Source organism: Bombyx mori, chromosome 2 (genome assembly GCF_030269925.1).
Source record: "Bombyx mori chromosome 2, ASM3026992v2".
NCBI classification, from domain to species: Eukaryota; Metazoa; Arthropoda; class Insecta; order Lepidoptera; family Bombycidae; genus Bombyx; species Bombyx mori.
Window position 1 is genome coordinate 8130232 of NC_085108.1, and position 25213 is coordinate 8155444.

General features: G+C 38.2%; 1 protein-coding gene across 2 annotated transcripts; it reads left to right on the top strand.

The window, feature by feature from the left end:
• Positions 1-896: 896 nt before the first annotated feature.
• Positions 897-24929, top strand: LOC101737583 (protein quiver). 2 transcript variants are annotated; one of them, XM_021348377.3, is made up of 6 exons: positions 916-1122; positions 2007-2102; positions 10476-10535; positions 11885-11932; positions 17348-17494; positions 18158-24929. In XM_021348377.3, exons 2-6 carry the CDS (start codon positions 2078-2080, stop codon positions 18355-18357), a joined length of 480 nt encoding a protein of 159 aa, XP_021204052.1. In that variant the 5' UTR covers positions 916-1122; positions 2007-2077; the 3' UTR covers positions 18358-24929. The 2 variants fall into 2 exon arrangements, with proteins under 2 accessions (XP_012546329.1, XP_021204052.1); XM_012690875.4 differs by lacking the exon at positions 11885-11932 and having other exon boundaries at positions 897-1122.
• Positions 24930-25213: the final 284 nt, after the last annotated feature.

Genomic DNA, 25213 nt, shown 5'->3' on the forward strand with positions numbered 1-25213 from the left:
TTTCGTTTTTAAGCATTAGAAAGGAAAAAACAATGTTTAATAATAGCAAACCGCAATATGTACTGCTTTGCGGCAAAAACAGCAGAATCCAAATTAATTATGTAACTTTTACACACGAATGTTGGCTATCTGTAGAGTATTACAAAGTGGAAACGCTCAGGGCCCTTGTTGAATACATAAAAGGAGCAGCTTATTTTAATCTCTTGTTAATTAAATTAAATACGTTATTACATAAACGTGTTACGCTTAATTTATCAATTGTCAATGCACATAATACTGCCGCATAGCGACATAGGCATAACCAATGCTGGGGTGACAGTGCTGTCAAGAATAAAAGAAACCTTCACTTAGTAGGAATTTTATTTATTCTCCGTCTAAGATTTTGATAGTTTTTTACCGGTCTCATAGATATACAAATGCACAAACTCCTTTTATAAGACCAGGGGTTGGTTATAGCTTCATGATCCAATTTTTCATGTTCAATGATCTGTCGTTTGTTTTAGTTGAAAGTATTCAGGTCACACATTTGCAGATGCTTATAACCATATGTTCCTTTATCGTATGAGTCGTTCAAAAACGTATGTTAACTTTAAAATTATTCTATAAATTGATAATCGAGGGCTATGATCGCACACTTCACAAATCTCAGACAAGTGGTACTTAGAAATTAATAATTCCTAACGTCTTCTCTATTATATCTGTATTTAAAAATGCTCGTGCAATTAGCTTGGATTTTTTTTACAATAATATTTCAGAAAATACATTTTAAAAAATTTAACTGTGTTTTTAGTAATAAAAGTATCATTGAAAATATACTGTTACAGCATAATTTTGTCTAGCAAAAAAATATAAAAATTCTACTAAGCCTTGATTCAGAGAATTGGTAGTGGCTATAAATGCGCCGTTGGTAACCCCATCAGTAATTTTTGAGCGCGCGTGATAGTGTATCACTTTGCAACCAAAAAATGTTCATTAAAATCCTCTGACGCTTGTAAAACGCCAGAAAATCGCAAATCATTTATTTATTAGTAAAATAATGATTAAAAAACGTTTATAACATATGTTGTGTACATAATATAATATAGTTTTAGTTTTTAAGGAAAATAAAATGAATTACTGCCGGTAAGCGAATAAAAATACATTCTATAGAATGAAAAGTTAAAAAAATTGGTTTCGCTAGCTCTCTCATTATTTTATGAGAGTGAAGTGTCTTAAAATATTTGAACACAGTTATTTATGTAATTTTTAATTAACGAAGGACATAAATATAAATCTTAATTAATTCACAAACCGTTTAATTGAATTATATTTCATAGTGTTTTGACGGATTTTAATGGTTTGCGAGTGTTTTCGCTGGAAAATCAATAATGTCTGCGCATACTGCCGACTGCTGAGATCCCTAACGCAGTGTCCCTTGCCTGATACACGAAAAATAACATTTAGACATTTAACTAAATATTGTTACCACATAACAATATTATCTTAAAATTCATTCATGTATTCTTATGGATACCGTAATTTATATCATAACAAATCTTCGAAGTTGTAATTAAATTAAATAAATTAACGAAGATTATTATTTAAATTTTATTAAAATTGTGTGTATCCCATAGGAGCTTCATAGACATTTACTTCCAAAATTTGTTCTAAGACTTGATTTGGATAATTACTTAACAATAGTATTAAATAACTTATTTAAATCCACATTTTTTTGGATTCGAACACAGAAAGACACTTCAATCCAAACAATTTAAAAATCATAGACGTTATATGATAAAGTTTACAAATAAAATTTTCATGCGTCGATTTCCCGCCATTTCTCAGCATTTTGATACTGCAGGGATTGGCATTAGGCGCTTACGACTTATCGAAAACTCTCGAACTATGATAGCCTAACTAAATAATTAAAGTAATTAAGAATAAAGAACTTTTTAATATAAAAATTTACAAAAAAATTTTTTTTTTTTAATATTAAAATGTGATTTTAAAAATTCTGTATTTTGAAGCGGCTATGGCTGAGCCATCGTTCAGCTGAAATCGATGCGATCATTTCACTACAACAGAAGAAAAACGAAAAATGCGCTGGATATTTCCCGTTCCAGGTAAATACATCTCACATCATACTTTAAAAAATGTAAAAATTAATGAATTGAAGAAATACAGTATACAATAATTTACGAATTCCTCGGAAGAGACGATTGAAGTGACTATTCATTTAATTTTACATATTTAAATTAGAATAAAATTGAATAAATACGTAAATACGAGAGAAAGTTTCAAAATAATTGTCCAAGGTCAAATTCATGTCATTTAAAATATAAGCTCGAACATAAGCGGCAGCTTTTTGCTCAAAAGTTACGAGTATCCTAATTACATCAACTCATGGCTTCAATTTTTTGGGTTTTTACCATCCCCTACCTTTCTAATCTGTGTGCTTATAATATAGAATATATACTCCATACTTATATATACTATTTTTTTTTATTGCTTTAGATGGGTGGACGAGCTCACAGCCCACCTGGTGTTAAGTGGTTACTGGAGCCCATGGACATCTACAACGTAAATGCGCCACCCACCTTGAGATATAAGTTCTAAGATCTCAGTATAGTTACTGGTGGTAGGACCTCTTGTGAGTCCGCACGGGTAGGTACCACCACCCTGCCTATTTCTGCCGTGAAGCAGTAATGCGTTTCGGTTTGAAGGGCGGGGCAACCGTTGTAACTATATACTAAATACTAAAGAAGGAGTCTTCTCATAATTACAGTCTGAAGATTGTTTTCAATATTTTTGAGTCTCGGCCTTATTTTTAATGATAAGGATACAGCTTTGAAACCGAACACGAATAAAATTATTATTTTACAGAATATTTACGTAATTTTAAATGTGCTCCAATTGGTAGCTCTAGAATTAACACGTTGACTGCTATGTAGGTCACCGGTGACCTATGCGGCGCATCGAAGTAATTATGTCGATTTCAGTTACTAAGGATCTGGATTGCCTTACTTTGCCTTCTTTTGTTTTTTAATGTATGTTTTAGTCTATTAGGTCTCTTAGAAATACGCGCAGCGCCTCGCGCTTCTTTCTCAGGGCGTAGTCTCCCGGTAGGCATTGGAAGAAGAGGAAGTCTTTGGTCTTCCTTCTTCTTCTCTGGAGGCGCCGGAGTCCGACATAACCCGGTCTGTTAGAACCCCTCTCGACCGGGTATCCGTATTCCCGAGCGTTAAAAAAACAGGGTCTCTTAGAAATAGATTCATTCTCAGTATCTTCGGATTCGTCTTTCCCATAGTCTACTAGATATTCCCGCGCCTTACTAAGAAGATAGAAGAAAGAAATCGACATAATAACTTCATAGCGCCGCGTAGGTCACCGGTGATCTACACGGCAGTCAAAATGTTAATTGCATATGGAGATTAGATTTCAGATAAAGAGGTAACCTACGCCAATAATAAGTTCCACGTAAATAAGTTGTTAAGTCAATATAAAATCTCTAGAAAAAGCTATAATGTAACTTAGTTTTGTTATAGCATGTATATTAAATTTGTGAATTGAATTAGTTGATTGTATGAATCTAACATACTTAACCTATTAACTTTTGCGTAAATAATTGTAATTTTTTTTTTTTGATGTGTGGACGATCTCACAGCCCACCTGGTGTTAAGTGGTTACTGGAGCCCATAGACATCTACAATGTAAATGCGCCACCCACCTTGAGAATAAGTTCTAAGGTCTCAAGTATAGTTACATAAAATATAAAGTATCTTTACGAGTGCTCATATGAAACTTCTCAATATAGAAATATAATACAATACGTATTTTAATGCACTTTTTTGTGGCAATATATGAAAATTCTACTTGAATAAATTACTGGTAGGATGTTTTATTGGTGTTAAATTTGTTTACTGAATCAAATTGTTCACGTAATGAAACCGTGCCACTACCAATTGAAGGCTATGAAGTCGTCGTGGCCTAAAGGATAAGACGTCCGGTGCATTCGTATGTGGCGATGGTGGATGGTTTTTACCATCGCACCGCCCGCCACCGGAATAGAGTTCATCCATACTACCTGGAGCCACTGCGGTCATCCACAGTGCATTTCCAGAGATCTTTTTTGTCACGTACCATCCGGCTTTGGAATGAGCTCCCCTCCACGGTGTTTCCCGCGCGGTATGACATGTCCTTCTTCAAACGAGGCTTGTGGAGAGTATTAAGCGGTAGGCAGCGGCTTGGCTCTGCCCCTGGCATTGCTGAAGTCCATGGGCGACGGTAACCACTCACCATCAGGTGGGCCGTATGCTCGTCTGCCTACAAGGGCAATAAAAAAAAAACCTGTGTTCGAATCCCGCATCAATTTTTCTAATGAAATACGTACTTAACAAATGTTCACGATTGACTCCCACGGCGAAGGAATAACATCGTGTAATAAAAATCAAACTCGCAAAATTATAATTTGCGTAATTACTGGTGGTAGGACCTCTTGTAAGTTCGCACGGGTAGGTACCACCACCCCGCCTATTTCTGCCGTGAAGCAGTATTGCGTTTCGGTTTGAAGGGTGGGGTAGCCATTGTAACTATACTGAGACCTTAGAACTTATATCTCAAGGTGGGTGGCGCATTTACATTGTAGATGTCTATGGGCTCCAGTAACCATTTAATACCAGGTGGGCTGTGAGCTCGTCCAGACGTCTAAGCAATAAAAAAAAATCATCCAGGCCAACTATTCCGATGCAGACTGGACTGCGGTAACCAATAAATTCTGATGATCAGTAAGCTCGTCACACCATTGAAGTCGGCTAAAAGTTAACCGGTGTGTGTTTTTTATTATTACAACGGCACTAGATAGAAAATAGGAGACACGCCGGTAAAAATAGATAGCGGACTGTGAACTCTCGTATCTAGGGCTGCAATCTATTGAAAACTTTTGACAAAATCTATATATTAATAACTAGTGACCCGCCCTCGCTTCGCTTCGGAAACATTAAAACACACATGAAACCAAAAATAAAAAATAAAAAAATAAATAAAAAAAAGTAGCCTATGTTCATCAGGGACGATATCGGCTTCTAATGGAAAAATAATTTTTCAAATCGGTCCAGTAGTTCCGGAGCCTATTCGAAACAAACAAACAAACAAATCTTTCCTCTTTATAATATTAGTATAGATACGCGAAGCAAAAACTTTGTATAAAAACATGGTATGTAGTGTGTGTAATGTTTTCTTTATTGATTTAATGTATCTTTTACGCATTATTTAAAAAAATATATTAGCATTGTGAAGAAGTGCTTCTCTATATTCTCTATATAACTCGAACATCTAAAATATCTTTGCCGTGTTGCCGAACACAAGCTGTCGATGCGTTTCAAAGCTAAAATTGCGTTTAAAAGTCAAACCAAACCAAAAATAGTTCAAAGACGCGTCGTTAAAACACAATCAAAGTTTAATAGTTGTTTTATCGATAAACAAAACTATCGTTGAGTCTCCGCTCTGATGTTCTAGATTTCCTCGCCGCCTACTAGGATTTGTATGAATTGAATTTGGCTTCGATTGGCAAACAGCACGCCTGCCTCAGAGCATCTCGAGGTTTGAGAGGGCTTTTGAACGTTACTATTATTGTCCAACTGAACAAAATGTATCCGAATAGAATCTATATATTAATACGTGAAGCAAAAACTTTGTACCCCTTTTTACGAAAACTGCGCGGACGCAAGAGTATGAAATTTCCCACACTTATACAGAATATAGAGAAGAAGTGCAGAATAATAATATTTTTTTAAAATTATGCCTAAAAGTACATTAAATCAATAAAGAAAACATTACACACGCTACCATGTATTTCACACCATACGTATTTATAAATATACTCTTTGTGTATTGTCAATTGTGAAACTTTTGTTAATGCTTAAAGTCTGTGTGTCAAACCGAGAATAGATTAATATTTTTTGTCTTTAATATTATTTATTTATAATGTAGTTTTGACGAAATCTGTATTATATAGAATATATTAATATCTGTGTTAGGTATACGACAAAGGGAAGATCTTCCACCGAGCGGGTGATATTGCTCCGTAGACCGACGCGGCGACGGTCCGAATGTTGTTGTTCGGAACTTGTATATATGCGCTTTATCTTGAAAATGTCGTAAGCGAGATTCAGGCATCTGTCAATTATCTTGTGTTGTATGATGGCTACCCGCCACAATCTGTATTATTATAAAAGTATATGTTTCACAATAGAACCATAATAATGTTTAAACTTATAATTACAATTAATTATAGTCGAATTTCGACTACTGCTACTAGAGTAGACTAGACCACTAGTCTATTAGAAATACTCTCGCTTTATTAGATATACTGAACGGAAACGCTAAGATGTCTGAAACTTTTCACTAAAAAGTAGCCCAGGAGCCTTGCGGGAGCAATCTAACACGCGTAGAAACATAACAAGATCGGTACCGCGATCCAAGAACTCTCGGCCAATTACATTAACTAGAGGTCCCGCAGTAGTCGAAATTCGACTATAATTAATTGGAATTGTAAGTTTGTACACTATTATGATTGTATTTTATACTTCTATAAACACAAATTTCGCCAAGACTACACTATAAAAGATATTAACAAAGACAAATAATATTTAATCTCAATTTGACAACAAACGTCAAGAACAAAAGTTTGACAATAAATAGTATGCATGCGTGTGTGCGTCAAATACATGGTATGTAGTGTGTGTAATGTTTTCTTTATTGATTTAATGTATATTTTATGCATTATTTTAAAAAAATATTAGCATTGTGCACTTCTTCTCTATATTCTCTATAAGTGTGGAAAATATCATACTCCTCTGTCCGCGAAACTTTCGTAAAAGGGGATACAAAGTTTATGCTTCACGTATTAATATATATTAATAGATTCTCAAATTGATGTCACGCACAAATGCTTTAGTTTTTAATTTTAAAATATAATATTAGTAAGAACGGGTTGTGTTATTGACGTGGGCTAGTAATATTTCTGTCTCGATAAAATCCGGTGTTCGGTTTAATAGATACTAATGTGTTTCGGTGGGTGCACTTGTCTTTTTTTTTATTGCTTAGATAGGTGGACGAGCTCATAGCCCACAAGTGGTTACTGGAGCCCGTAGACATCTACAACGTAAATGCGCCGCTCACCTTGAGATATAAGTTCTGAGGTCTCAGTATAGTTACAACGGCTGCCCCACCCTTCAAACCGAAACGCATAACTGCTTTACGGCAGAAATAGGCAGGGTGATGGTACCTACCTGCGCAGACTCACAAGAGGTCCTACCACCAGTAGATCTAGTATATACATAGTATCTGTCAAATATCTTGTGTTGCACGATGGCTACCCGTCACAATCCAAATTCGGCCGTGAGCACGGAATCGTTATAAGAGATGAGAATCTGTCAGGACAAACAGACAGTACAGTTCATAAAAAATCCGAATTCACATAAAATTTGGGACAGTAGACGTCACAGCTTAAACCGATGACAGTGACACATTTATCGTCTAGCACTTGGCAGGCGCCATTCCGTGACGATATGACGCGAACATCAAACGACTCCTGCTATAGTTTTAACAGTTCGGTGCGGTGATCAACGGGTGACTACGTATATTCGTCCGCTATCATGAAAACTTTTAAACTTTAACCCATAGACACAGCCCACTGAGTTTCTCGCCGGATCTTCTCAGTGGGTCGCGTTTCCGATCCGGTGGTAGATTCTGCGAAGCACTGCTCTTGGTAGGGTCAGTGTTAGCAACGCTCCGGTTTGAGCCCCGTGAGCTCACCTACACACGTTAGGGTGAAGCTGAAATAGCCACTCAAGGCTATCAGCATAGGTAGGAAAAAAAATTGAAACTTCGGAAATATTATAATGACAGTAAAAACTAGAGCGAATAAGCCGTAAATGTAGTTTTGACTCGCGGAGAACCAAAGGCAATACCTTATTGCTAATTACGGCCCGATTTGGCAAATATATGGGGCGGTTAGAATGCTTAAATTTTTTTTTTCCCCCAACCTATTAGCTGGTAACCTGTTCCAGGCTTTAAAACTAAATTAGTCCTCTGTGACCACGAAAACTGAAAGACTATAATTTGAAATTTCGGAAATATTATAATGACAGTAAACACGAGAGATTAAGCCGTAAAAGTAGATTTGACTCGCGAAGAAGAAGGCAATAAGGCATTAAGTACTGTATTGTTAATTACGACTTCGATTTGGCAAATGGCGGTTAGAATGTTTAAAAACTTTTTTCCTCCAACCTATTCGCCGGTAGCTGAAGGGGCTATTCCAGCAACGGGAGTTAAAAATTTATTTTTTATTTTTTATTGATTAGATGTGTGGACGAGCTCACAGCCCACCTGGTGTTAAGTGGTTACTGGAGCCCATAGACATCTACAACGTAAATGCGCCACACACTTTGAGATACAAGTTCCAAGGTCTCAGTATAGTTACAACGGCTGCCCCACCCTTCAAACCGAAACGCATTACTGCTTCACGGCAGAAATAGGCGGGGCGGTGGTACCTACCCGTGCGGACTCACAAGAGGTCCTCTGTGACCACGAAAACTGAAGAGTATTTGAAACGTCGTAAATATGATAATTGCCATAGAAGCCACGAGATGCTGTAAAGATGAATAAGAGCTGATCGAAAATTATTCAAATAACAAACAACTACATAGTCACTTGTCACATTTAAAATCTGCTAGCTTTGTTTCGACGCTACTGCGTATAATAAAATAAATCAATTTAAAACTGAAAATATGATAATAAGCGCTATTCTTAAAATAAAATACACAAGGTCGACGGTTGACGTACTTTTGTAAGTTTAATAGTTGTTTTTTTCTTTCTGTTATGATTATATGTATGTTGTCAGGTTGCGCCGGTCGCACACATAATTAAAATACATTTTTTTTTATTGCTTAGATGGTTGGACGAGCTTACAGCCCACCTGGTGTTAAGTGGTTACTGGAGCCCATAGGCATCTATAACGTAAACGCGCCACCCATCTTGAGATACAAGTTCTAAGGTCTCAGTATAGTTACAACGGCTGCCCCACCCTTCAAGCCGAAACTCATTACTGCTTCACGACAGAAATAGGCAGGGTGGTGGTACCTATCCGCTCGGACTCACAAGTGGTCCTACCACCAGTAACTACGCAAATTATAATTTTGCGGGTTTGATTTTTATTACACGATGTTATTCCCTCACCGTGGAAGTCAATCGTGAACATTTGTTGAGTACGTATTTCATTAGAAAAATTGGTACCCGCCTGCGGGATTCGAACACCGTTGCATCGCTTCAACACGAATGCACCGGACGTCTTATCCTTTAGGCCACGACGACTTCAGGCCACGTTAACGCCTTCACCGACTTTAAGACTTGAGGCTTGATAATTAAAACATCAATCTTGCATGGTGGTGGTACCACACTTCAAATCGGTCCGCACGATAATTCATTGCAATCTATAAATCAAACAAACAAGTGGCTAGGCTATGCTCCTGGCATTGCCGACGTCTATGAGTAGCCACTCACCATCTATGCTCGTTTACCGACACGGTCGATAAAAAACATTTATTCACCAGTAGCCCCACTTTGAACATGAATGAAAAATTCGCGTGGGTCTGAAATTTCGCTCCACCGAACACAGAACACATCTTTGTTCTGTGTTCGGTGACTTAGAGCATCAAGCTTTTCTTTAATCTTATATATTATATTGTAAATTATTGTGTAGCGATGTACATACTATGAATTATGGACTCAGAAAAGGGAGTCCTGAGTCCCTTTTTGATTCTTCCTAGTTCAAATGGCGAAACTGCATTCATAATCGGTGATGAAATTATGACGATTTGAAAATGTTTGTAAATAATAATAGTTCAATAAAAAAAGCACTTTTTTAGTCGTGGTAGGACTTCCTGTGAGTCCGCGCGGGTAGGTACCACCACCCTGCCTATTTCTGCCGTGAAGCAGTAATGCGTTTCGGTTTGAAGGGCGGGACAGCCGTTGTAACTATACTGGGACCTTAGAACTTATGTCTCAAGGTGGGTGGCGCATTTACGTTGTAGATGTCTATGAGCTCCAGTAACCACTTAACACCAGGTGGGCTGTGAGCTCGTCCACCCATCTAAGCAATAAAAAAAAAGAAGCAGTGATTTTGATTTTACTAGGAAATATCTTCTGTCCCTAAGGATCGCAGTCGGCGGCGGTCCACGACCTAATATGAACATAATATTAAAGCCAGCATTTATGTTTAGTTCAATTAATGAATCCCGTTTTCGGCTTTAGATAATAATTATTAGCACACTAATTGGTAATTTACTTCCATTGAATGTAGTAATTGCTACCGCTTCCGGAATTTCTCTCAACGCCATTAATTAACCAAAATCGTATATAAAACGGGGCGATCTTGCCGCCAAATCCGCGTCATATTGTCACAATAGTTTCCAGCGTGATCGTTTTGTGTTTTTCAGTTCTCCTCATGTCCTGGTTCGGTGTGGACCAAGTTAAAGGGAATTCCTGCATCAGAACTGGTAATATAAAGTGTGAACTGTAAATAAATACATTTAAATGTTCTCATAGCTGTCACTGTTAGATATGTGTTGTATTTGCGCTGCGAAAATATCGATAAACTTAAAATTTGAGCGTGTCCCATCACTGGTTCTTTATTTTTAGTTTGAGTCCAAAAAGAAAATTTCGTAATATTACATTAGGATTGAATATAGATCGCGGATCCGAGGTTGAAATTGGCACTTAATAATTTTGGGTAAATAAACTTATGGCTAACTTGATTATGAGTGGGTAATCTACAGACACATTCTACATTCTATGCGTTAGTGAGTCTGTAGAAGCGATTGGCTTTTTTTATTGCCCCTGTAGGCAGACGAGCATACAGCCCACCTGATGGTGAGTGGTTACCATGGACTTTAGCAATACCAGGGTCAGAGCTAAGCTGTCTACCGTTTAATACTCTCCACGAGCCTCGTTTGAAGAAGGACATGTCATAGCGCTCGGGAAACATTGAGCAACTCCTAAATTTTGAAATCACTATTACTGGTAGCAGAGATTGTCTGAAAAACAATTTCGATAGAGGTCATTAATTATTATTTTTATTACAACAACAAGTTTCTGTTAAATTTTTTTCAATTTTGAATGAATTCTAAAAGCAATTAACGAAGCACCTGGAAGGCATACTTCAAATAAAAATAAAACTAGTGATGGCCGCACTATCGACGTAATAGTGAAGCGGTATGACAAAATAATAATATTGTATCGATATTGAACAGCTCGTCGTGCGTATTTTATGTGTTTGAGTGTCCACAGGAATGATTGTTGATGTTTCGAGGAATGGGTAAAAATTTGCATGTATACACTGTTTAGTGAGTTTTTTTTTAAAATATTAATAGTGAATTTATAAATAAATTATGTCGGATAACAACACTAAAATTACTCTCGTGGATAACTGATTAATCATCCTAGTTTTTTTTAATTCTAAGGGTGGGTGCTTTTGTGATTTGTGCTCACAAGAGCTCACTGCTAAGGGTCGACTTTTACCGTCGTTACATTTTGATTATTGACAATTTATCACTCCTCCAACGAAGTAAACTAATTTAATATAGTTTATATCTATTTAATATGACCTACCACCTCTTTTAGACTTCAAGACATGCTGTTGGAAAACATCTTAATAGAAAGTATAGATCTGTTAGAATTGAAATTTATTCTTATTGTATTTATTATACGAATGTACATGGTTAAATCCGATGCTATTTAAAATCAGTTATACACGAGAATTCTCACACCCTTTCTATTAGTGAACTGTGTAGATGATTTGTTTTTCGTTTTTTTTTTCCTTTTTTACTAACTGAAGCATGATTTTCAGCAATATGGGCTATAGCTCTCAGCCCCCTAATACAGGCGGAATGCCAGAGTAAGTAATCCTGAACTGATCTAGCACGAAAGCTTGTAGCGTTTCCGAATAAATTGATTTTAAAACGACGCTCTCAACTAATACCTTCTAACAATACGAGTCATTGAAGTCATTGGGAATTATTTGTAAGTTTACAATGCGAACAATGACGGTCTTGCGGCTGATCGCGAGTACCGGTTTTATGGGCAGCGTGACTCACGGAGCATCGCCACAGGCCTCGTCTATCGTTAATTGTTGATTTTTAACACAGAACGCCCGGCAAAACAATTGAAATTCCACCACGACTGTCTTGAATTAGTTAACCGCTCAAAATAAACCAATGTTCGTCGTGTCACAGTCGAATTTTAACTTCGCAGCCACATTGAGAGTGACAGCAGCGCGTTGTGCGTTATTTACGTTAACCGATCGTGAACATTCATGAGCAATTTAATTGGGAGTTTTGTAGCCGTTAGCCAAAAAAAACTAACAAATAATAAGCCCAATTTCTGGTCAGCTTATACCATAACTATTCCTACATTGAATTTCTCACATATAGACGTCATTTTGAAATCAATTTGCAAGAACACCCGCTGGTATTCAGCGCGCTTCTAGCCATCTCTTCATTCTGCCTTGACTTTAAGGCTCGGCGCAAATGGACCACAGCCCACCGCGGCCAAAGACAACCACTTCGTACCTACGAACGGACTTACCTAAGGAACCTTCCCTACATACAATTTTACCGGTTGCTGAGGCCTGTGGCCCATTTGTGCAGAACCTTAACTATAATTATGCGCAGCAACTTAAAGAAGGCTTCAAAAACCATGAAGTAAACATGACTTTTTAGGAAACCCTTCTGTGACCGCGTCACACTAGATATAAACATCTGTTAATGTTTGGAGACGGGTGTCATTGGCGTCGTTGCGACGGTCCAAATGTTTTGTTAGAAATAAACATATTATATAAATACATACGCTACTGTCTATACTTACACGTGCTATTGAGAATCTTTTTTGTGTAAAGAAGCAGGATTAGGAATCTATATCTATATCTATACTAATATTATAAAGAGGAAAGATTTGGTTGTTTGTTTGTTTAGAATAGGCTCCGAAACTACTGGACCGAAATGAAAAATTCTTTTTCCATTAGAAGCCGACATTGTCCCTGATGAACATAGGCTACTTTTTTTTATTTTTATTTTTATTTATTTTTTTTGGTTTCATGTGTGTTTTAATGTTTCCGAAGCGAAGCGAGGGCGGGTCGCTAGTAAAAATATAAATTTGATTTCTTTAGTACGCCTTTGTTACATGCGAATACTTAGTACGGGAAGAAACGGCTAATATTGACTCTGACCTGTCTCCCCGTGGCATAACCTTAACATTTCCTTTCCTTAAAACTCTTGATTGTTCAATTATCAGTTTTGTACATCGATAATAAAATCAGCGCCACCGCGATGACGCCACAAGACTCCGACGGATGACGTTTGTAATAAACGTCAAATAATTTACCGTTAGGCAGGTATTTTAAAAGCAAATTTTAAAAAAAAACCAAGGCCTTATACTTAGTATTTATAATAGTAAAATAAAGTAATAAAGCAAGGCCATTTCAATAATAAATAATTCAACATTTTAATTTACAAGCTTTTCAAAGCATTTTAATAAACCTGCAGCTGTTATCCCATAAAATAATTTCATTACCTTGGGTAATAATAACCATACTTTATTTCTATACTTTTGATGTTATAATGATAGACGATAAAACATGTTTTTCTATCATCTAATAGCGATGTACATATGTGTGGGCTATGTTCTGATGTTCACTTGAGAACACAAAGGTGCCATTTTACTGGTGGTAGGACCTCTTGTGGGTCCGCGCGGGTGGGTACCACCACCCCACCTATTTCTGCCGTGAAGCAGCAATGCGTTTCGGTTTGAAGGGGGGGACAGCCGTTGTAACTATACGTGAGACCTTATAACTTATATCTCAAGGTGGGTGGCGCATTTACGTTGTGGATGTCTATGGGCTCCAGTAACCACTTAACACCAGGTGGGCTGTGAGCTCGTCCACCCATCTAAGCAAAAAAAAAAGGTGCCTATTTCTCCTCCCAAATATTCATCTGTTGCAGTCTCTTCCTCTATTATGAGCAGTTTATTGATGTGTTTATTATAACCAAAAAGCCAAATTATGAATGTTATATATAGTATTGACGAAATGGCTAGTAAAAATGGTTAGTAGAAAATAAGGGCTTAGAATTTTGATGGTATTGCGACGAGAAGGGTAGCTCTGTCTCTTTCCCGCAATGCGGATACAGGTGTTAGCGTTGATACGTTTCCGAATTGAACTTCATTTAACATGTTGAATGTGACATGTAAACTCTATAAATGATTTCGAAAAGAGCTACAGTTTTGAGAAGCTCTGGGGTAATAAACTCAACGGTCCTTACATCGTCCTAGACGTCATAACAATGCCTTTGATCAGGAATTCGATCTGAGGTCCCAAGTTGAGCGGCGATGCTCTCACCGTGCTCAAGTCCTCAGTATTTCTTATTACGTAAGGAATCATGCAGATCAGTCATTCCCGATCCTGAGGACATAATGGAAAGCAGTCGACGTCGCCCAAAACACGTCATTTCGGATCCTCCCGATCCACTAACGGTGCTTTTAGGTACCTCAAGCACCGGTCATCGTTTTCGTCGAACCCGTCGCTTGCGACGAAGGGCTCGACGAGTAAATTAAGCCACAGACACAGCCAATGAGTTTCTCGCCGGATCTTCTCACTGGGTCGTCCTTCCGAATCGGTGGTAGATTCTGCGAAGCACAGCTCTTCCTAGGGTTCGTGTTAGCAACGTCGTCAAGTTTGAGCCCCGTGAGCTCACCTACTAGTTAAAGTTACGCTGAAATTGCCTCTCAAGGCTATCAGCTTAGGTAGAAAAAAAATATCTTGCAGTTGCTCGCGTCAGTTTTTTTTTATGGCATAGATGAGTGTACGAACTTACAGCCCACCTGGTGTTAAGGGGTTACTGCAGCCCATAGACATCTACAGCGTAAATGCGCCACCCACCTTGAGATATAAGTTCTAAGGTCTCAAGTATAGTTACAACGGCTGCCCCACTCTTCAAACCGAAACGCATTACTGCTTCACGGCAGAAATAAGCAGGGAAGTGGTACCTACTCGCGCGGACTCTCAAGAGGTCCTACCACCAGTATAGTTGGTTGTATAGTCAGTTGTTAGTAAATCAATTTATAATAAATAATACGGAGGCCTTGCTACATTTGTCGCTTTTATACGTTAAATTGTTAGTAACATAATCGCTTTCAATGTGTGCACAACCTTGCATGTACTTTGCTTATATGTCAAATCAGTTTTTCCTCTTACATGTATTGTTATTTGAGTTAAATTGCATTGCAGAAACTAAATTACAGATTATTAGGTAAACATGTAAACATTCGATTAATTATAACATTAATTAGTGTTTCAATTCTCTGTAATTTATTTCCGATAAATGCTGAGCTTATTATAAATAAACGATATTTTTAATGAGGTCACTCTATCAGCGCTTGGGACACTGAAATACCTTTATGACATACCCTATGAAATGTCCTATGAGATGACATACTTCTAACGAGGCTTGTGGAGAGTACTTAACGGTAGGCAGCGGCTTGGCTCTGCCCCTGGCATTGCTGAAGTCCATGGGCGACGGTAACCACTCACCATCAGGTGGGTCGTATGCTCGTCTGCCTACAAGGGCAATAAAAAAAGAGGTATTGCGTAAAGAATACTGCTTGTTGAAATCATTAAATCTCATAATTAATTGTACATAATATGTAGTACCCAAAACGTTTTCATTCCTATTTCTGCCATATGTCGTTAATACATTGCAAAGGTAAAATGTAAAATACTATTTGAAAATTAGGTTTAAATAAGTAGACAGGGCTATTCACGTATAAATAAGCTCTCACGCCCAGTCGACTTGGGTCAGCAGAGTGAGCCTCATCACAAGCTCCTCGTCCATGCTTCCATACAACACTACACCATTAATGAAAACACAACCTACCAGTGTACACTCACTGTGAGTTTGGCGTGCTGTCGCAAAATAAGTTCAGTAGGTCACAGGTCGGAAGATAAACCTTGAACATAGCTTATTGCCGCTAAAGAATTCGCGTGACTGCCCTGATTTATCGTTATAAAACTTTGTTGAACACGAAATGTAAATTATATACAATTGACGGTTATGTCGGGCGCTTATTAAAGAACTTTAAAATTAATTCAAAATGACTAGTGATGTGTCCTTTGTCGGACTGTCTTAAAAAACTAAAGACATGTTTTGACGGTAGTTGAAGGCAAACGAACTATCCGGTAAATGATTTGGTATTGTCGCTCATAGACTAGCAGGGCCGCAGTCTCTTACTGTTTATTGGAGGCAGGACCTCTTGTGAGTCCGCGCGGGTACCCTGCCTATTTCTGCCGTGAAGCAGTAATGCGTTTCGGTTTGAAGGGCGGGGCAGCCGTTGTACCTATACTGAGACCTTAGAACTTATATCTCAAGGTGAGCGGCGCATTTACGTTGTAGATGTCTACGGGCTCCAGTAACCACTTAACACCAACTAGGCTGTGAGCTCGTCCACCCACCTAAGCAATAAAAAAAGGCTCTTATTGCTTAGATGCATAGAAGAGTCTTGAACTCTCCTCCTGTGATGTCAAAAGATTATCTACGCCCATACACCAGACACCATAACCTCAATGCCGCTATCTTGAACCACAAATTCAAAGATTTAACAGTATTATATAACTACTGCTCTCCCACAAACTGGCAGACATGACTTAGCGCGGCACAAATATGGTATACTGATTTTACTCATACATTCTCACACTTGCTGAACAAAACATGACGCACCGCAGTATTTTTACCGAAACATACATTTAGGAACTGCTGCTCTCTCACCATATGCTACCAATATCATAATCCTCATTCACCTAAGACCGAAAGTAAGAAAATGGGAGTCATTTTTAATACAAAACGAATGGGGCAAGGAATGATGACGCAGTAAGCTGCGTATCAAAGAAAACCAATGATGTTTCTCGTGTCCACATCTCGTCCACCCTAAATAACAGAATAGTACAGTAACAAATTGAAGACCACAAAAGCAGCATACACAAAAACGAATCACAATATGTGTCGACTTATTTACTCATGTCAGTTCTCAGTTTCAAGCTTTTAATGTCAAATTAAGACCAAAAAAAGGTAAGGTCGGATGGCGTCCCCAGGGAACCGGCACCTGTGCTGTGCATACTAACACACATAGCTGCCCACTAAACTCACCAAGCACTTCTCTCATAGCCATTGCTCCATCCAACATGACACAAGGCACATGACAACTTGTCGAATATAAAAGCTTTGAAGACTCGCAGTTTAGTGACGTACGTCGTAACAATCCGCAGCCCGCACGATATACTGTTACGAGTGTGACAGCTGGTCGGACCCGCGATGCAAGGACCCGTTCAACTACACGGCGCTGCCGCGGGACCAGCCCCCGCTCCAGACCTGTAACGGGTGCTGCGTCAAAATGGTGCGCTATTCCAAAAGCCGTAAGTATAATTCTCTCTTCTTCTCGGTCGTATGCACTCTTGGCAGAGTGGTCGTGGTCATCACTTCGGTTGGTGGTGCGCTTCACCAGACGTCGCCATTCCTCGCGTACCGCGGCCCTTCTTGTGCACTCGTTAACGGGACCGTTTAGAGCTGCCTTTATTTGGTCGGTCCATCGTAACGGTGATCTGCCGCGCGGTCTTGTACCCTCTATCATGCCTCTATAATTCTCTACAAGTGCACAATTACAAGAACAACGATATCAGTGCTCTGAGCAATTGTTTGAGATGATCCCCTCATCTCCTTTTCATCATCGCACCTCTCGCCATCGGAGTAGAGTTCATCCATATTATCTGGAACCGCTGCGTTCATCGACAATGCGTTTCCAGTGGTCTTTTTTGCCACGTACCATCCGGCTATGGAACATGGCTATGACATGTCCTTCTTCAAACGAGGCTTGTGGAGAGTATTAAGCGGTAGGCAGCGGCTTGGCTCTGCCCCTGGCATTGCTGAAGTCCATGGGCGACGGTAACAATTCACCATTAGGTGGGCCATATGCTTGTCTGCCTACGAGGGCAATAAAAAAAACAACGATATCAGTATTACAAGGATGAATACGTGAATATTATTATATGTATGTATAAGTCGCTGTTTCCCGGTTTCAGCTTACGAGGTCGTCAGACGAACGTGCACTTCTCAACTACAAATAAACTTGTTCATGGTGGACCACGTGTGCATGATGGAAAGTACTGGCACTGGTCACATGTGTTTCTGTGAGGAGGACATGTGTAACGGGGCGCCGGCCAGGACGGCCGCAGTCCTGGCCGTTGTCGCGGCGCTAGCGCTCGCATGCTGCATGAGGTGAAGTCGGACGCTAGACTCCCGATGGCGGTTATCGATTCGTGACTATCGAACTTTTCATATCGATGCTTTCACATCACTAATGAAAGGACCGATCTTAGAGTCATGACTAGAGCTTAAGATTCGTACGTGTGTAGTGATGTGAAAAGTACATATCGATTTTTTTTTTTAGTTAATCGATGATCGTTATCAACGTGACCGACCTAGTTGAGAATTGACTTTTCGTCCGATAGTAGATGTAGTTTTAGAATTTCGAGTGCTTAGTTTTTACAACACAGCTTCTAATACGAAGGCGAGGACTAACGAGCCACGAACATCTTCGCTTCGGAAGACATTTTGTAAGACTCACAATTACTAACTCCAGTTCGCTAGACACTCACGCTGCTCTTCAACATCACTCATTTAGATCAATCATCGTTTGACTCGCAGACGTCGTGCCCTCGACCGACACACGATGATTTCAATTCTCCGGACAACCGTGTGATATTTACTCACTTACCTTCGCAACCAACGACACTGTTAATGTCATGACGTTGACACGGTCGTCCGCCAGCGTGAGCCAAAGAGTCACGTTAAAATTCGTCTTTCAACTATAATCAGTGATGTTGAAACTAAGCACGTATTTTTCTCTCATCTAAAGCATAAATTGAAGTTTACGCTATAAATAATGATAGTTAAAAAACGACCATGTTTCAAATTAGCGTGTATATATGCTCAGACGGGCCGTCTGCATGCCTCGGGTACAGGAGTGCGGCCGCCGCGGCTCGCCACAACTTAGGTTAGCTACGTGGATATTCTACGGTGTACCATAGACCACGGTTTTGCTCATAGACTTTATAGGTTCGAGCTGAATAGACAAGAAATAGATTATAAAGTCGTAATGAAGAGTGAAAAACAGGAATAGGTGCCTGGATTACAATTTATCTCACTTTAATTTTAATTTTTTTTTTTGGGAAAGTTCCTAAAAAAGCCGAAGTAAATGCGTGCTGTTTTTAATCCAATGTTTTTTTCTGTCAATTGTCCGAAAGAGTGAAAAATGACATTAGGATCGGTAACGCTAGACCATAGGGTTTAATAAGTGGTTTTTTAAATTATAAGGGTTTGTTAGCTAATACTGTTACATTAAAACTAAAATTTAACGTTTTATTAAATGTGTAATAATATTAATTTTACGAAATTTTAACACCAATTAAAAATATATCTATATATTGTTAAGTTTAACGCTTAGAGTTTGATAAGCATGCCCAAATAGAACAAAAAAAAAACATAGTTTATAACCAGACGAATAATCGATAATGACAAATAATAAATCGATATACAGAGCAGAGTTAGTGCGCGCGTAACGATACGAGCGACGTCACTAGTGAATATAATTCGAATAATATTAGGTAATACGCAAGTATTGAGTTCGTCAGATACCAGAGAATTTGTACAGAACACACACGCGAACTCTCTAACTACCCTCTTTCAATTAAACCACTCAATCATATCAATTGGATAACTCGGTCTAATTTACGTACGACCTCAGTCGGAGCTGGCTGCGGAGGCGTTCCATGGTCATTTCCGCAGCGCTGGTGTATATATCGTTCATCGCTTATATGCCCTACGAGATGAGCGACATTTCAGTGTCAATATGTCGGGGATCTGGTACGTGTTGCCCTCGGTTGGCGCGTTTTGAAAATGCATATACAGATCACACGAACTTCTAATTCCCCCCTACCAGCTAAACCCCCGCGCTAGATTATCAATTGAGTGCTTTAATTGAAATAAACTCTGTTTCATCTTGAATAAGAATAAAAATAGCATGTAACATTAACGTGTCTACAAAGTCGTTATTATTTAATTGACGAAATAGGAACAACCTTCCCTGTTCTTTAGCGTAATTATTTTAATATTGACCAGACATTGTTTGATCGTACGTCGCTGTCGACAAGTTTGAGAATCGGATGAAGCGTTTTTTAAATTTGAGAAATGAAAAGTTACTGCGACGGATCTTGAAGGAAAATACTTGCTAATGATTAATACGAGATTTTCTTCCGTATGACCCTGTATTTGGTACATTTACAATATTAAAATTATGTAAAAATTTGAAAGCTACAACGGATTAGTTTCACATATTTATAACAAGTCTTTTATTTTAAAGACCGTGTTGCTAGTTAAGTTATCTCAAAAGTTACATTCCGTGACAGTTACTAATTTTGTCTTCGAGCCGGACCCGCCTTGACCAGGCTCAGGGGACCTGCTAGATGAGCTCAGTGTACGGTAGTGGCATTTCGTGGCTACTGCTATCGCCCTCAATACCAAGTATTCTATCTTTCCCTGTGTAACATAATTCAGGAGGTTTTCAGACGAGGTTTTTAAAATCTTCAGCAAACGGCCTTTGGTTTCTGTACGAATATTATTTGTGTTAAAATAATTCTGCCCAGACTTTATAAATCTTGATAAATTATATCCCTCGCTCTGACAACGATTGTTCACGCATGACCATAGATTATACACGCATGACCGATGTCTGTGTGTCATTCTTAAATTTAAATGACGTTTCCCGAAGCAAACGAATTGAAACTATTCAGGCGATGTTCAAAATGTTTGATATTTTCTGAAATTATCTTTGACCTCGAATTTCAAATATTTTTTAGATTGTTGAAAAAGTGCTTGACTGTATCAAATCGGCTGACTTGACGTTCAAATTATGGCTGGTCTCCCAACAATTAACTGCAGTTAACGTTAAAGTAAAACGCAGTTACAAACGTTAGTAAACAATCATTGCAACAGAAAGGGAAACGGAGTATTCTAGAATAAAAATAATGACGTCATCAATAGAGTTGTGAATGTATCCTCGATGCTCCGTCGACCTGAGGGACCGTTGCATGTTTGGTCGGTGGTCGTCCAGTGGCTGCGATCAAAATAAGAATAGGGCGGTCAAGACCTCTAGCCATCCGATATTAATGTATAAAAATAATAATTTCCACTAGTGAATCTTAATGATTACATTCGATTAACAACCAAAATTGGCGAAAGGTTTGCCGTTTTCTTATTTTGACAAGTGAATACAGCATGACACTGCACATTAGTCGGGCTTCCACGCAGCCAGGGCGGCCGGACCAAGTCGTCTCATCGCATCTGGATGAAGTTAGCTGATGAACTAAAAATGGAATTTAAAAAATACAAATTCATTGTTGAGCATTATCGGGAAGAGAGCTACAGCAACATATATACTATAACAATTCGGTAACAATTAATGTGCCAGGTTGTCGACGTTCCGTCGGACTCGTCGCCTTTCCGCATTAAAAGTGTACAATTTCCTAAAATATTAGAAATCGAGTTAATATGCGGAATCATTTGGTATCACCAGTATTTTTCTCAGAAATACTGTCAAAAGAGCGTAGTTTAGTTTTTTTTTTTATTTATCTATATTTGACTACTATTAACAAAATTAATAAATAATTTTATCTGACTTTAAAAGACAGATAATGTATCTGATAAAAAATAAAAAATAAATGTTGCAAAGATGATTAATCTTAAAAATATCACATATTAAACCTTTAAAACAGTCTCCTATAAAATTAGTCAGTTTTGAGATTATACAGTTTTAATGCGAGAAAACCACGTCTTGATCTGCTGTAACGCTGACTTGATGGATAACCACGTGAAATCGCATTCTATGTTTTTTTTTACCCCTGTATAGAACAGTTAAATGATTATTTCAACATTATGCGTATTTTATGTAAATTACATGAGTTCTTCCGCGCGATTACAATATAATTTCGAATTAAAATAAGTAATAATGATATCTATAAATACGATACAACTGATGTACAAATAAAATGCTCAACGCTTCGATATTAATTATTGACTGAAGTCGCTACGGGAAAAGTTTAGCAGCTATCTTGACTGGCGTAATTACTAGATATATCGCGAACGGTGAACTATTGTCATTGTATCTCGTGATTGTAATCAATTTCGATAAATGAAAACTTTTATGGTCCTATACCTCAATAAATGAGTTGTTTGGCCACTACGGTAGCATAGCTGCTCTTAACTTATCAACTTTCATTTCCCAAAAGTTGACAATCACGAGATTACATACAGACAAATCGTTGTCCATTAATCATATCGTATAAAAAAAAATCAATTCGCTTATAATTTTTATTGAACTTAGTAGAATAAGAACATTATGTAGTGTCGTTTTATACTTTTTGTAAAGATACAACTACCCACTCTTCGCGATAAAGAAATGCGAAAGGATTCATTCATAGTTCGAATGAATTAATTTATGAAAAGCTCACGTCTGGGAAACGCAAGAAACTGGACGATGGTTGTTCGCGGAGATCAAAGTATAGAACGACACGTAAAGAATTTTAAAGTCTTCACTTGTAACAGCTGCACATCACGCGAACTAATGACATGGCTGAGGTATCTCGTAGTCAGTTTATTTTGCTCCAACATTTAAGATTTTCCATATCGTCGGGCCCAGGGCCGAGGGAAACCCGTCGCTGGCGGCTCCCACATATTAGTTTTATTTCTATTTATATATATCACTAGAAATACAAGATGGATATGTTTAAATATGGATTTTGGGAAAGCATGTATTTAAAATAACATCTAACAACAGATGAGACGACATTTATTTTACCCTTAATTATGTATATAGCGGTGTCCTCGCGTGACTGTCAATAACTACATTGATGATCAGTTAAATGACATTGACGTTTAGTTCTTTTGAACAGATCTAGAAAGGATGTGATTTTGCTCAATTCGTGGTCGTCCTGCTGTATGTGAAAAATAATTTATCGTCTCATCTAAATATTTTTTATTAAAAAGTTGCACTTTTTCACTAACAAGCAAACTCCGCTTTGCGAATAAACAATACGGCCTCCGATTTACAATTGTCAAATACAAATAGTAACTAAACGACATTACGACATCAAAGAATTTCACTACAAACTATTTCATATGGCACGTGTAGTGGAACTGTCTCCTGCCTACAACAGGGAGTTCTTCTTCTTTCTTTCTTATTACCCTCTGCTGAGATGTAGGGCTTGAATCAAATCCTTCCATTTACATCGGTCTCGGGCAGTCTGTTCTAGCTCCTCCCACGTCATACCCAAGACGCCTAGCTCCTGCTCCATCGAGCGAGGCCAAGTTGTTCTGGGACGGACTCTCTTCCTATTGCCAAACACTTTCCAGGTCAGTGCTCTCTTGGATAGATGGGTATCGGGCACTTCCGTGTAAGGATCTCCTTCTCCATTGGTATCTGCTTGGTGATCTAGGGATCCAGGTGTAACAGGGAGTTCGGAGGAAATTAATCCCGTAAAACGATAAGGATGATTAACTTAACGCCATCGTTAAGTTAATCATCAACAGACCAATAATAATGATACTGTTATCATTATCGTCGGTTTGTATTAAGGCGATAGTTTGTTCCCGTGGCTTCTAACTGAGGAAATAGTTGCATTCCAATTGGACCTTAGAGCTACATAACAAATCATCAACTCGTAGACAGGAGACGTAGACGTCTACAAGTAGACGGTAGACAGTCTGTTTAGTGAATAGTCCTAGCATTTCATTGAAAGTGGAAATATCACATATAAAGTTGAATGTCGTTTAGTCACTATTACCGTCCACACGTGACCTGTAGACAGATTTTTCTCTTGTCACTCGCCGGTCTCTACCATTTGTAACGTTTTCTTCCCGTGACCAAAGCTTTTAACGGGTCACCGGCAGAAAACGACTTGGAATTTTGTAAAACAATAAAATACGACCGGTTTTCAAGTAGCTGTACTGTAATTCTAGCAGAAATATTTAATGACATTAGACCTTCATTACTAGAAGACGGTCGTTCTCTCATCCGTAGGATCAGATGCGTTATCACCGGAGCAATTGTGGAGGATGAATGCATCCTTCAATTATTTGCTGTATTTGAAAACTCAATCAAATGTAAGAACATTTTTAACAAGAATGTGTCAACACATTCATGATGTTAGCCAATTTCTAGTGCTGAGGATTTCCAACAAGTCGATTGGAACATCCCAATAAGCAGGTGCTTAATGTGGGCCCTATAAATGTGAAATGTGACAACGTTATGTTGAGTTCTAACACTGTAACTTCATGTACTTTTGCCTCAATTATTACATTTACAAAAAAAAAATCCCTCTCAAAAATGTCTGTAATGTCAACTGTCAAAGTTAACCGGTCGTATGCACCTGCTTAAAGAATAATAATTTATAGTTTATAATATAATCAAACAATATTGATGCTATCGGAAACTGTGTACCTGTTGTCAAAAAGAGTACGTCCTTAAAAATGGTTTTTCATATTAAAATATATTAATATTATACACGAAACGCATCATATCTTATGAAATGTTAAACACAATAAAGATACATCCACATTTTTACGGAGAAAAAAAAAATATATATATTGATATTTTGTTATGTATTCAAGAGACAATATTTGTAGCAAACGTTGGTTAAATAATATCGCATTTGTTTTGTTTGATTGCGTTCTCACTGTTAACGAAATAAAAACGTCAGATCATCAAGTGCCATAATTATAAAATACGTTGTTATATAACTGTTGTTTGATTCAAACAAGCCTTCCCTTACATTCAGTTATGTTATAAGAACTGTTTCCACCACCGATAATCCTATTATTTTTTTTTTATTGCTTAGGTGGGTGGACGATCTCACAGCCCACCTGGTGTTAAGTGGTTACTGGAGCCCATAGACATCTACAACGTAAATGCGCCACCCACCTTGAGATATAAGTTCTAAGGTCTCAGTATAGTTACAACGGCTGCCCCACCCTTCAAACCGAAACGCGTTACTGCTTCACGGCAGAAATAGGCGGGGCGGTGG

Coding starts and splice junctions, on each gene's coding strand:
- LOC101737583 (XM_021348377.3), top strand. CDS start 2,078: ATGCGCTGGATATTTCCCGTTCCAG. Junction 2,103..10,475: donor CTGGATATTTCCCGTTCCAG/GTAAATACATCT, acceptor TGTGTTTTTCAG/TTCTCCTCATGTCCTGGTTC. Junction 11,933..17,347: donor AATACAGGCGGAATGCCAGA/GTAAGTAATCCT, acceptor AACAATCCGCAG/CCCGCACGATATACTGTTAC.